We start from the raw sequence: 13698 nt of genomic DNA on the forward strand, positions 1-13698 counted from the left end.
TGATTTTAAATTCATTTATTTAGGGAAAGAAAATGAGCATCAGTCTGTGACTACGTCTTAGTGCTTTGAAAGGAATTTGATAAACATAAATTGGTAACATGACTGGCATTTTTTTAGGATTTACTGTATGTCAGTATCAATATCTTACATCAGTATTTTTAATTTTTATTTTAATTTATTATTTTAAAATTTATTTTAAAATTAAAATTTTTAATTTTTAAAGGAAGCTGGTTTTATTATTTTGAAAAATGAAAATACAAGCACCATTTAACAAAGGAAGCCCCAAGATAATAAAAAAATTCATTGGTTAAAAATAGAAATAGAAAAGAGAAAAGAAAGAAGGGGAAAATTATATATATATGTATACACAGGATAGCTAACATAGTTGTACTACTGACTTCTATCGCTTTTTTGAAAGGAACCAGTAATGTTTAATTGTTTGATCAAGCTTGCATGTCTCTATTTGTTTTCCCAAGTAACCACTTTGAAGATATTAATATGTAATATGACAACCATTGTTAATTTCCTGTCATCTCATCTGAGATTCAGTGCTGCTTGCATTGTTTTTGTGTTATTTTGTAAATGGATGTGTGTTTGTTAATATGTTTTCATTCTTTTATCTTTAAAAAAATAGACATGGAGGTAACTTTGAGCCACAGCCTGATTTCGTGGTGTCTGTAGAATGCCACGCGGAGTCACGGGATATGCAATAATGTCTGCTATGATGTCTGTGGAACATTGGATGGTTGCGCAGTAAACATTTTATTACTGGTGCAAAAACCAGACCTGACATGGAAGATTAGACTGTTTTTCTCTGGTTTTTGACAGTCAGGGGCTTCATACCATACTCTGGCTGCCTGGAGGACAAACCTAGTGTCTGTTCTGACTTAAAAGCCAATAATGCATCCTTCTTCCTGAGTGTGGTGTGGGCACCCTGCACAGTGCCAGGCCACTCTGCTTCTCTGTCTCTCCTGGAGAGGCCCGGAACTGGTTGCCCATGTGACTGTTTTGTTTTTAAACATTTTTTATTAGTACAGATTTGCAGCACATAATGTTCACATGCCTGGTGTGGACATGGTCCATGCACATAACACATCTGAATTCCCTTTTCATCCCTTCTCTCACCTCCCTCCCACTCTTCTCCTCCTCCCATTTGGGAAGGGTCTATCTCCCTACTTTCTACTATCTATCTTTTATTTTGAGGTTTCTCATATAAGAGAAACCATGCCATATTTAAGCTGGTATGCCTGAGTTATTTCACTTAACATTATGATCGCAAGGTGCATCCATTCTCCTACAAATGACTCAACTTTAACTTTCTTTATGGGAGAGCAGTACTCCATTGTGTGTAAATGCCACCTTTTCTTAATCCGTTCATGTGTTGATGAGCATACGGGCCACTTTTAAGATTTAGCTATTATGAATTGTGCTGCTGTAAACACAGGTATGCATGTGTCACTGTAATATGATATCTTTGAACTCTTCTGGGGAGATATCTAAAAGGGGGCGTAGCTGGGTGAAATGGAATTTCTAATTTCCATATATTGAGGAATCCCTATAGTGATTTCCATAGTGGTTGTACTAGTTTACATTCTAACAATAGAGAAGGGTGCCTTTTGCCCTGTATCTTCACCAGCATCTGTTATTATTTGATTTCTTTCTTGATGATGGCCATTCTTTGTGCAGTAAGAAGGAACCTCAGTGTCGTTTTTATTTGGGTTTCTGTAATGGCCAGCAGTGGTGAGCATTTCTTCATGTATTTATTGGCCATTTATTGAACAGTTTTGAGGCACTCGGGACACGATAACTGGTGCAGCATCTATCAAAATTTCCTAAGGATTTAGGGCTCACAGTGTTGGTGCTGGATGGGACCTCTGCCAATCTCTCATTTGCTGGGAGTCATGTCTCAAGTGAAACTGCCAAGGTGCTGACTCAGCCTCTGTTCCCCCCGAGTTCCTGACCCTGTGACCCACACCCCATCTTAGTGTTGTGTGCGAACTAGTAAGAGAGAGCGGAAAAAGTTACAATGTGATGTTGTCCCAAATAGCCACTCTAAACAAGGATCCGTATTGCAGACGTCCTGACCTCTCCTGGGGAGAACTATGATGAGGACCGCAAATGAAGACGGTAACACTTGTGTGGCCTGAATATCCATGTAGGAAATGACACATCGGCACACCCGCAGCCCCACCAGGCACGGACACCGCCCTGGGCTCACCTGCAGCCGCACCGCATGCTCATGCTTCCGCTTCATGTCGTTGATGTGCCAGGCCACGCGCTGCATCGTGTCTATAGCATCGAGCACCACATCGTAGCCATCCGTGTCCTTGTCCAGGTGATTTTCTATTTCCTTAAAAAAAAAAGAACAATTTACTTTTTTTTTTTTTTTTTTTACCATAATCAAGTATAAAACAAATGGCACCTCCATGATTAGTTCCTTATATTGTCGTTTTGCTTATTTCTTTGCATACTACTATGAATCCCTAAGATTTTGAGATAACTTACCAGAAAGACCTGCCAAAAAATGGCAAAGTGGAAATAAAAACAGGGCTAGGAATAATAGAAGTAGATTAGAATTCCAGGATAGGGGATAAAGCATACAGTAAGCCTTGCAGAGATGTTTAATTATAATGGGTATGACAGTTGATCTCAGAGCTTGCAATTTTGAGCTTCCTCACGGTCCATCTAATATAGCTCTCAATAATATAGTTCTCACTCTTACAAGATAGAAAACCTTCAACATAACTCTTAGATGTCATATTAACAGAGTTCAGCAGAGATTTGTCCTGGGGTAGGTATTATTTATTTAAGAATTATTTGGATACTGATTTAGTAAATTTATCCCACTAAATTTAAAAGATCATTAGGACCAATTTCCACGTTAAAGGAAAGAGCTCTGATGTGGCTTAAGAGGATGTACAGTCCTTCAAAGATGAGTTCCCAGGAGAGCAGACAAAGCTAACACATTTCTGGTAAAGTTGGATTTTTTGAAATTGCTCAAAATTGCTGAGCAAATCAGAAAATGACTATCCAATTTAGAAATGCTGAATAATTTAAAAAGAGAGACAGGCATATTGAGAGAGAGGAGCTCTGGATTAAAATCTCTTTAAGATTTTTAATATAGCATAAAAATGATAAATGGTAAGCTGGGTGTGATGGTGCAGCCTACAATCCTAACACCCAGGGAAGCTGAGGCAGGAGGACTGGAAGTTTGAGCCCAACCTGAGCAACTCAGCGACTTGCAAGGTCTTGTCTCAAAATCAAAGTATTTAAAAAAGGGCTGGGGATGTAGCTCAGTGGAAAGGCCCTGGGTTTGGTTCCTGATACAAAAAAACCAAAACAGAACAAAAACCTACAAACACTAACTTATTTTTCTTGCATGCCTAGGGGCCATAGGATTGTGGGTCGCTTGTGGGACTTGTGGGCGGGCAGACTAGCCACGCTGCTCTACTCTCCCCTGTTCTAAAGGTCAGCAAATCCTATTTACAGAATGCAAATAACCATCAGTAAAAATTTTTTCCTGTTTTTCTCACATTCCTTAGAGGATCAAAAAGAACGGAGAATTGGAGAGTTCTGTTTATCTTTGTTTGTAAAGCCTCCTTGAGTTGTGTAAAAGTAACGGAAAATGCTCCAAAGGGGAAGAAGACCCTGGAAGGGACGCCAAGCCGGCTCAGGGACCATTCACCAAGCTACTTATTGTCCTCTCCCTCCCAGCTCTTCTCTTTGCTCTCAAACACAAGCCAGTCGGTGACAAACAGCTTTTCCTCCCAACTTCTACTGAATCGGAGCTCATGGAAATAAAACGGGGAAAAACAAATCTGTTTTCCATTTGGATGACAGCTCCCTGCCTGAAATCGCCACTGCCAGCTCGAGGCACTCCTAAGCCCTATCACTATCCGAGCTAAAATTAATCTCTGGACTTGGCTGTGGTCAATGGGGCTGCAGGCCTAGAATATAAATATCTCTAATTCCTCAAAGCAGATTAGTCAGTTGTAAAATATGAGGGTGGAAAACATTTCCATATGTCTACAGACTTTCCTGATGTTTTCCCCTGCATTTCAAATATGCACAGGAATTCCCCGTCCCCCGGACGGTGCCCGGGTGCAGGCGCAGGCTCACATGCAGGAGGAGATGATACTTGAGGATCCGCTGCACGGGCTTCAGGAGGTAGGATCCCAGTGGCAGTGAGTGCTTCAGCGCTTCCTGCCGTTCCCGGAAGAACTTGGCCAGCACCTTGTTCCTCATGCACTCGGTTAGCACAGCCACTGACCTGCACGAGAGCAGATGCGTTCGGTCTCAGTGTAATGTTTGACTTGGTGTTTAAGGCCAGGGTCTGTGTACATGCCTTGACACAGGTAGGGCAGCCACAGAACTAGTGCCAGACTAGGGTGCTTTGGGGCAAATTAGCGAAAGATGTCTCTCTGGGTGGGTAAATTCGAAGGCAGCTCTGTACTGGTATTAAAGCACCATGGGCTCCTGGCTTCTAAGCAACATGTTCCTGCCTCCTCTTAGCCCCAGGCCAGGGCCTAGGGCTTGGCAAAAGACATCTGAGTTGGATCCTAGCCCCCAGGTGTATGCCATCTGGGTGTCTTTGTGCACATCTGCAGCCACAGGTCAGATTATAAACTGTAGGCATCTTTTTCTGTTTTTTAAGACTGAGTCTTGCTGTGTAATTTAGGCTGAATTTTAGCTTACTGTGTAGCCCAGGCTGGCCTCAAACTCAAGATGATCCTCTTGCTTCTGCCTCCCAAAAGCCAGGATTACAGGTGTGTACCACTACATCCAGGGGTAGGCATTTTTGTACCAAGCAAAAGGAGTTCCTTGTGCCAGGAGATGCAGCCTCCTGCCAGGGCATTTGTTACCCCCTGCCAAGAGTCACCTCTATAAGGTACAAAATGCATAGTTGGTGTAGTGGACCCCCTCAGAGAGCTCTTTGCAGAATTCCTTCAACAGGACACCCCTCCCAGAGGTAAAAGTAGAACACCAGAACATCCTAAGGGAATGGCTGAAACAGTGTTTGACTCTTGTACATACAGCAGCCTAATAGGCGTGGGCAGACACACACACCTGCCAATTATTATTATTATTATTTTCTCTTTTTTTGATTTGTTTGTCCCCCCCCCCCCCCCCGGTACTGGGGATCGAACTCACGACCTTGTGCTTGCCAGGCAGGCACTTATGCCACTAAGCTATATCTCCAGCTCTATTTTCTCTTTTTTGAGACAGGGTCTCGCTATGCAGTTCAGGCTGGCCTTGAGCTCACTTTGCAGCCCAAGCTGGCCTCGAACTCACAGTGATCCTCCTGCCTCAGCCTCCTGAGTGCTGGGATTACAGGTGTGCACCACTGTGCCCGGCCATACCTGCTAATTAAAACCTGTGGCGTCAGAAGAAAGCAGGTGGAGGTGGGTGTGGTGGCACACACCTGTGTTCCCAGCATTCTGGTAGGCTGAGGAAGGAGGACCATAAGTTCAAGTCTAACCCGGGCAACTTAGATGGACCCTGTCTCAAAAAAAAAAAAAAAAAATCCTGGGCTGTAGCTCAGTGTGAAGTTCAGTCCCCAGTGCTGCAGGAAGGAAAACGAAAGGAGGCACGTGGAAACACTTCCATTCCTTTTCTCTTCCAGGTCATTGTTATGTTTTCAGGATTAATTGAGAAAACCAGATCCAAAATAAGACTGCTTAAAAAGTTAAATGGGGGGCTCATAATTAAGCCATGGCACCTTCTTGGTGCTTGCATGTTGTCAGGAATATCTGTTCACATTGTTTATTTCTCCCTTGAGCAGTGATCTCAATGCTCTCCATTATTGGAACTTTTCTAACTTTTCTCTGGAGTCAGGCCCAGCTGCCCAGGAGCGCCATGGACATCCGGCGCTGCAGCTGCTGCTGGACAATTAGCACCTGCTGGGAAGCGGGAGCCTGATGAGTCCCAGGTTCCCCAAAGTCGCAGGCACAGGACAGGCATCTGAGGACAGCGACCTGGGGCGCCACGCCCTGGGAACGAGGGAGGGGCTCACACCTCTCCACAGGGAAATCACTGGGGTGTGACTGGCCAGAAGAAAGAGGACACCTGTCAGCCTGTGCGGTCACATTTCCTACCACCACCCTGGCTCCAAAGGGAAAGAGAAGTTGTCAGATGGGCCGTAACGCCTGGCCCTCTTGTCCTATGAAGCTGGGGGAAGGGGAACCTCAGGCCTCATGGCAAACTGATTGGAGACCAGGGGCCAGGGGAGTACTTCTCTACGATTACGAAAGCCACACAAGTGGGCCAGAACTCAACATCTTTACGGAGAACTTGTGAGCCAGGCATGGTGGTGTATGCTTGTAATCCCAGCACTCTGGGAAGCTGAGGCAGGAGAATGGCAAGTGTAAGTCCAGCCTTAGTGACTTAGTAAGTCCCCCCTTAAAATAAACAGTAAAAAAGGGCTTGAGATATAGCTCAGTGTAAAGATGCTCAGAGTAAGGCTCAAATCCCAGTACTGCAAAGTCAAACAAAACCAAAATAACCCCCACACACGCAAAATCCGCCCTCCCTCCCAAAAAAGACCAACAGCTTGCAAATGTCTCTCTGCTAACACAGGTTTCCTCAAAGTCACACTCAAAATAAAGAAACCCTTTCTCCTGCCTGTAACAGTCCTCACTGGGGTAATCACTCCTACCTGATGCAGCTGAAGCTTCTGCTACACAGGGCTGAGCTCACGCTGTATTAATTTACACTTACTGTGCTTATTTCTTCTTCCCTGACATGCTATTTCACTAGAGAATTTAGGTAAGTTCTGATCCTCAGAAGGATATAAACTGTCTGAAAGTGAGGGTCGCCATTCCTGCTTCCTGCAGATCCTATTCCCCTGAACTCAGAGCATGTGAAGGGCTCTTACTGCGCTGTCACACAAAACTCCACCCTTCTCTCCACTCTGGAGTAGCCTGGTGTATTAAGAGGCTGCCTTTATTTTGCACTTTCTTTTCTCAGTCAGAAAATCTTAAGCTGCTAATTGGCAAATTTCTTTTCTTTCTTTCTTTCTTTCTTTCTTTCTTTCTTTCTTTCTTGCTTGCTTGCTTGCTTGCTAGCTTGCTTTCTTGCTTGCTTGCTTGCTTTCTTGTCTTTTTGAGACAGGGTCTTGCTGTGCAGTTCAGGCTGGCCTTGAGCTCACTTTATAGCCCAAGCTGGCCTTGAACTTGCAATGATCCTCCTGCCTCAGCCTCCCGAGTGCTGGGATTACAGGCATGCACCACCACTCCTGGACGGGAAGTTTCTTATAAAGAAGCTATTTCTTCAAACAATAGGTTTACAATGAAATGTACCCAGATATAATCGCCCAACAAACCCTTCTCTCCATGCAGATTCTGATTATTGGGTCCAGAACTTGGTGGATTCTTCAGATGCTGAATGGCTTCTCCCTCTCCTCTGGAAGAAGTTTTATGGAGAAGCTGAGGGCTGGTTCTGTGATTTCTCTAAATTGGGGGGTGGTGCAAGCTGCTTTGGGCTTAATGACCGTGGGATTTAGTTGGAGCATTCTGCAACTTCCTGATATCTGAGGTTGTAGGTGAGAAAACTCCTTAAGTGAAACTGTAAATGATGAGTGTGTCTACAAATAAGGATATGTGACAGACGCTCAAATATGCATGTGGGTTTTTGTTGTTCTTTTTTTTTTTAAGGGAAAACATGGGAAAAGCACAGCTGGCCACCAACCAAATGGCACAAAATTCTGACCCATATTTTGAGGAGGAGTAAAAGCCTGCAATGGCAAGTATTTGTAATAAGTAAATTTGGGCCTCTGGCTTCACGGCCCCTTTAATACAAATGGGCTTTGAGGGTTACTCCGGAGCAGAAGGATTGTCCAGGCTCCTTTCTCTCAGCAATTTGGGGGATCAGCCCGCCGGCTTCTCTTCCACATGGATCCTTCCACCCACTGTATCCTGAGGGACTTGTCTTGCCAAGAATGGCCACAGATTCTGTGTAATTCCCCAGGTCTCTTCTTCCTGGCTGGTCCTTGAGACCACTCTAGCCTTGCAAATTGTAGGGGAAGAGAGCAACGTGCAAAGGCACGGGGGAATGGGAAGCTCAGGCTTTTACAAGGACATATGGACACAAGGCGTGTGGTTGGAGAAACCTTGGTTCAAATGTTGGCGGGGCCGTTCATCAGCTAGTCGCCTTCCTGGTAATACAGCTATCAGAGCTTGGCTGCTTCACCCATCAAATCGAGATGGGCAGGACTGGTGTGCATTGGCACTTGCTGAGAACACAGCGACCGCCAGGCCCTGGGATGGGTGGTCTGCATTTCGGAGAAAAAAAATAAATGCCTACAGCTGTGCCTTGGCCCCCACTGAACGACCAGTACTTTGTCCAGATTATTCCCTGCACTGCACGGCCCTCTGGTGTAGGCAAAACTGAGTGAGCGACCCTGGGGAGGTGACAGGCCCCCTTTTCGCGTATTGCCTTGTCATGATCTGTCCTTTCCTTGGACAGACTGTTATAAACTTGTACGGTTCCTAAAACTTACACAGCAAAACCAGAGCATATTTTCTCCCCAGCTGGATTACATAAACGCAAAAGCACTGTTTCCCAATCCCCAAAACAAGGCACACATAGAGGTGAACTGACGCAAGGGCTGCATTTAGTTCTCCTTCGGGGATACCTAGTAATCTTCTTGGTCTCCACTGACATATTTCACAATGTTTTCCCTGCGAGCCCAAAGCCCAAAGGGATCAGTCAATATCTGGGGCCCCCGCAATGCGTTCTTAGCATGTTTTGCGGTTTCCCATGGCACTCGGCACAGTGCCGGGCAGACTACACCTGAGGACCCCATAGGCTGCGTTTACTGACTTGACACAACCTGAAAATGATCCGGTCCTTACCTTGGGTAGTTCGTGCAATACTGGGTATAAATGTGGAATTCTTCACTCTGCAAGGAGACCAAAGAAACCTTCAGAGGCAAAACAGCACAGATCTCAACCTTCATTTAAGAATAATCCCAGCTCAAGCGTTCAGGCCTCTAAACTTATTTCTTCAATCACATTGGCCTGACTCCTGAGCCCTGTGGCAACTGTCTGTGTCCATTACTATAAACCTGGAACCTACATGCACTTAAACTCATTGAAGTCCAATCAAGATTAAGCACCACAGGGTGAGAGGGAACTATAAGTAGGTAACTTAAATATTTGGCAGAAAGAACATGCTGGAGGTATGCACAAGACACTGAAAGCCGCGCACACTTCTGGGGACTTGCATGAACCTTTTCTCTGCCCGCTGTGTCTGCATTCTCTCCCCGCAGAGCCGCCAGGCCTCCTTCAGGACTGAATTCCGGTTCTGTTTCATCCATGCAGCTTTTCTTTAGCTCTTGGGCTGGGCTAACTGCTCCTACTCCGAACTACTCTGTGATCCCACCACACCCAGTACTGATCTCTCTGGAAGTACGGACCAAATGATAGTGACATTTTCTGTCCCTGTGTCCCTCTCTGTATGAAGCTGGGAACTTCTTAGGGCAAAGGCCACACTGTGTTCATTTGGCACATAACGTTTGTTGAACTACTGAACCCCTACATAAACTAAACATTATTTGTGAGCAGGACTCACCTGCACATGTCTAGCCTGGCCTCAAGTGCAGTGAATATGTGGCTGGCAGATATGAGCCCCTGCCTTCTGCTGTGAACACATTCCAGGTTCCCTAAAATCCTTTTATTTCCATGACTTCTGAATCTTTCAGATGGTTGGCCATATTATCCAACATTGGGAAATAGTAACTAACACTTGCTCATTATAGGATAGCTTTGCGCAGTGGCAGTATCGTAGCCAATGAGGTTTATCCGAGGCGTGATTATTGCTAATTGAAAGCTTATTATAGGATAATTCTTTAAAAGGGTAGAATCATGATTTTCATGCAAGGGCTAAATGAACAGTGTCCAATATTTTACTTTTTTGTTTTTTTTCTGGTACCGGGAATTGAACTCATGACCTTGCACTTGCCAGACAGGCGCTGTGCCGCTGAGCTAAATCCCCAGCCCCTATTTTGCTTAACCTGTTAATTAATGAGGAAAGCAGGAAGCTGTTACAACTGGACCAAAAGAGAAATAAGAGTATCACAGTTAAGTCAATGAGGAATGCTGACATGAAATTGCAAATAGATACAAGACTGGCTTTTTCTATGGGGATGGGTGTGTAAAGAAACTGTCATTCTACTGAGTAGAATCTGCGTATCTGTGGCAAAGGAGCATGTACATTGCTATCAGTTATCAAACACAGAATTATAAAATAGTTTAGAGAGGATGAAAGGTGCAGAGACCTCACTGAATTATGTAATTAAGAAGGATAAACTGAAAAAGAGTTTCTATTGGAGACACGCAGGAGTTCTTTGATGGTTCCCTATATGGCTAAGGGAAAGAGGTTACAACAGGTAAGTGATGTGCAAAAGCTAATAGAGCGTTCAGGGGACTGTGCTTGGCCTGCCCACTAAGGAACTTTTATTTCTGTCCCTCAGTTGTTAGCTCCTTGTTCTTCCATGAGCAGTAAATAAGAAGCAACTACATTTTTGTTTTGTTTTGTTTTGTTTCCGTATTGGGGATCAAACCCAGAAGCACTTTACCACTGATCTACATATAACCTTGCCCTTTTAATTTTCAAACCAGGTCTCTATCAGCTGACAGTGCTGGTCTCAAACTTGTGATCCTTCTGCTTTAGCTTCCCAAGTAGCTGAGATTACAGGCATGTGCCACCATGCCTGGCTTTTTGTTGTTGTGTTGTTTGGCAGGGCTGGGGATTGAACTCAGGGCCATGCACAGATTAGGCGAGCACTCGACTAGGAGCTATTCCCCAGCTCTGTATTCTTTTGTCGGTAAGAATTTCTCTAACCTACACATACCACAGAAGTAAGCCAGGTCAAAGAGGAATCTCTGTGCAAGCCCGGGTGACTCAGATAAAAGAAGAAGTCAACTGCCGGCTTTGCCTCTTTTGTTAATGACCTCTCAATTAAAGCAATTTTCCATTCCTCCCTGAACAGAGCAGCTGGTGGTGCTTCAGCAAATGTAACCTCTACTAAATTTGAGGGTGCTGAGTGAAAAGCAGGTTATGCCAGAACCAAGGGCTCCCTCCTGATTCCGGGCCCATGTGAATGTGTGGAGCGCTGAAGTCGCTCTTCTAATTAAACTTGGCAAAATTACAATGAAAAATAAGATTTGGGAGTTGGCAATGAGGCCCATAAACAAACTTTTATGTGAATAATTAAGCCAGAGCTAAGCGTATGCTGGAACATCTTTAATCAGCTCGTGATTATAGTTACCAGTAAAAGCCAAATGTTTCTGAGAGCTTCTACGTTGTTTATGTACTGTGCTTATTTAACATATCTTCTTTGACATACTTGGCCTATCCAACCATTTCTCCTTTATCCATTTTCTTTCTCTTTTTCAAGTTCCTGCCCTTTAGGAGAATCAATTATGACACGGCTCACTTGTGAAAAGAATTTGTGTGCCTAAGCAGGTGTGAATGAACACTTTACATGTGAACACACAAACACACACAGAAGAAGTCAAGAGAGTTTGAAGACAAGCCCAATGGTTTCCTTTAAGGAACTTTGCATCACTAAAACCCAGGGTGTTATGTTTGGGCACAGACCCATCTGGAGGGTTCTGCAGCCATCAAAAATGATCCTGTGGACCAAGTTTGGGGCCAGGTTGGCCTGGAAAAACATCCCAAATTCACATTGGAATCCAGGGCTCTAAATGAAGTGCTCATTCATGGTTGGTCCCAAAGCACCATCATGAACTTTGCTTAAATGTTCGTTCATTTCAAACCTTTATACAACTGCAGAAACCACACAAAGTTTTACTGCAAAACAGTTTCTGCTACAGGTTTTCTGAACACCAGCTGAATTTTTCAAAGAAATTTAAGATACGATTCTGTCAATATCACGTAGTGTGTTGAGAAAATAATATAGTCAAGGACTGTATGTTGCAGTGTCTCCTTTCAAGGTCAGAGCATGAACTTGCTGCCACTAAGCTTTAAAAGTCAAATCTATTTTTTGTATTTTTCTAACCAATGAGAGCGGTTTAAGGAAAAGGTAGGAAAATCAGAGTGCATTCTTAAGATGCAGGAAATCAATTCTGTACCTCTTTATGCCTCAAAAGATAATTATGGAGCACAGGCTAGTATCGGGATTTTTATAACTGGTTCAATGGCATGTTATATATATTTATTTTTATAACCATCTTCTTCAAGTTATTCCTAGGGAAGGGTGAGCAGTGCTGTTCCGTTATTATACAAGTTCTAGGACAACTACTAAGTTAGCATCTTTCTCTTCCCAGTAAGAACATATTTTTTCTTTGCTACTGAAAATAACAACAATAATAACAACCCCCTCCTCAGAGAGCTTGTTATCCAACTTAAATATGGAACAAACCCTTTCGTCTAACTTTAAAATGAAAACAATCCATACTCTCAATTTGGGCCAAAACAAGAACAACAGCAACAAAAAACAAAACCCTGCTTACCTTGGACACAAAACATTCTGCTATGGCCACTGGATCATTCTCACAGTTTTCTAAATCTTGTAGAAGTTCACTGAAAAAAACAACAACCAGGAAATATTAGATCGTAGTCTCATGGTTGAGGACATTTTAACTTAAAAACTTACAGTTTTGTAATGGGACTTATAAGGGATCATATGATTGGGTCTCTTATCATTGTATCCAAGGTTTAAATAAGGAACTAGCCCCAGGCCATGGTGGAGTCAGGATTGAACCACAAGTGGGACCATTAACTCTCCCATCAGAGATAAGTTGCTCCTAACACCAAAGTTTTCCTGATGTTTGTCATTGACTCCACATACCCGTTCATTCAGATATCTGCTCAGATACCTGGTACAGTTTAAGCCGCTATGAACAAATCAGACAGCAAAAAGAGCCATGGTCCCTGGTCTCATGGAGCTCCTTACACATTGGAAGGGGCAGATAATTAATGCCCAATCACACTAACAATACAGCATTATAAACACACAGGGATTGTGCTTTAAAGGAAATAAGTATTTGCTATGAGAGGAAATCTCTCTTCTCAAATGTGAATTTGTATTAATTTTTAATGGCAGTATCATTATTTTAAGTAACTGCATAATATCTCATCGTATGGCTAATACTGTAATTTATTCAACTAATCTTCTGGATAAAATTCTCTAAGGGAATTGCTAGGCCAAAGGCTACTGTCAGTGTCAATGCTAGCACAGTCTCAAGTTGCACTTCATAAAACTGTAGTAATATATATTTTAACATGTTAAGTATGCACTTTAATGCACAACATACTATATATTTAATAAAAGGTGAAGCAGTTCTACAGTATTATGACAAAAATCTTGTTTTGTCCTTCTCAATCTCAATGGCCACTGCTGGGAAGCATTTTTAACCCTTTAGGTGTTGACCAGAGTGTTTTGTATCCAAGGCAGGCAGGGTTCATTTTGCGGGGGCCAACTGGGTAAATAGAGAAAACTTAGCTCCTATTACCTTTACTCAGAAATCTCCCAAAGGAGGAAACCTGTAGGGAATGGGATCTAAGCGGCAGGGTGTCCAAACCAGGAGCCAAGCCAAGGCTGGCATCAAAAAGGGACTGCAGAGCAGGCCTAGCAGCCTGAAGCGGAATCTGTGCAGGACACAGGCCTAGCAGGGAGGCCACCAGGAAAGACAGGCAACCAGTGGCTACCTGATGTTCCAATGCAGTGGGGTG

At 43.6% G+C, this 13698-nt stretch overlaps 1 protein-coding gene across 3 annotated transcripts in view; it reads right to left on the reverse strand.

The window, feature by feature from the left end:
* The window catches only part of Plekhg1 (pleckstrin homology domain containing, family G (with RhoGef domain) member 1), a 119371-nt gene that overhangs the window by 27164 nt on the left and 78509 nt on the right, over positions 1 to 13698 (reverse strand). For all 3 annotated transcript variants that reach the window (XM_013517387.1, XM_013517388.1, XM_005390587.2), the window contains exons 4-7: positions 12477 to 12546; positions 8853 to 8899; positions 4120 to 4270; positions 2219 to 2350 (exon numbers count right to left, since the gene is read on the reverse strand). In XM_013517387.1, the coding sequence (XP_013372841.1) occupies positions 2219 to 2350; positions 4120 to 4270; positions 8853 to 8899; positions 12477 to 12546 (400 nt within the window). The remainder of the gene's footprint in view (positions 1 to 2218; positions 2351 to 4119; positions 4271 to 8852; positions 8900 to 12476; positions 12547 to 13698) is intronic.

Source organism: Chinchilla lanigera, unplaced genomic scaffold (assembly GCF_000276665.1).
Source record: "Chinchilla lanigera isolate Chin_1 unplaced genomic scaffold, ChiLan1.0 scaffold00038, whole genome shotgun sequence".
NCBI lineage: Eukaryota > Metazoa > Chordata > Mammalia > Rodentia > Chinchillidae > Chinchilla > Chinchilla lanigera.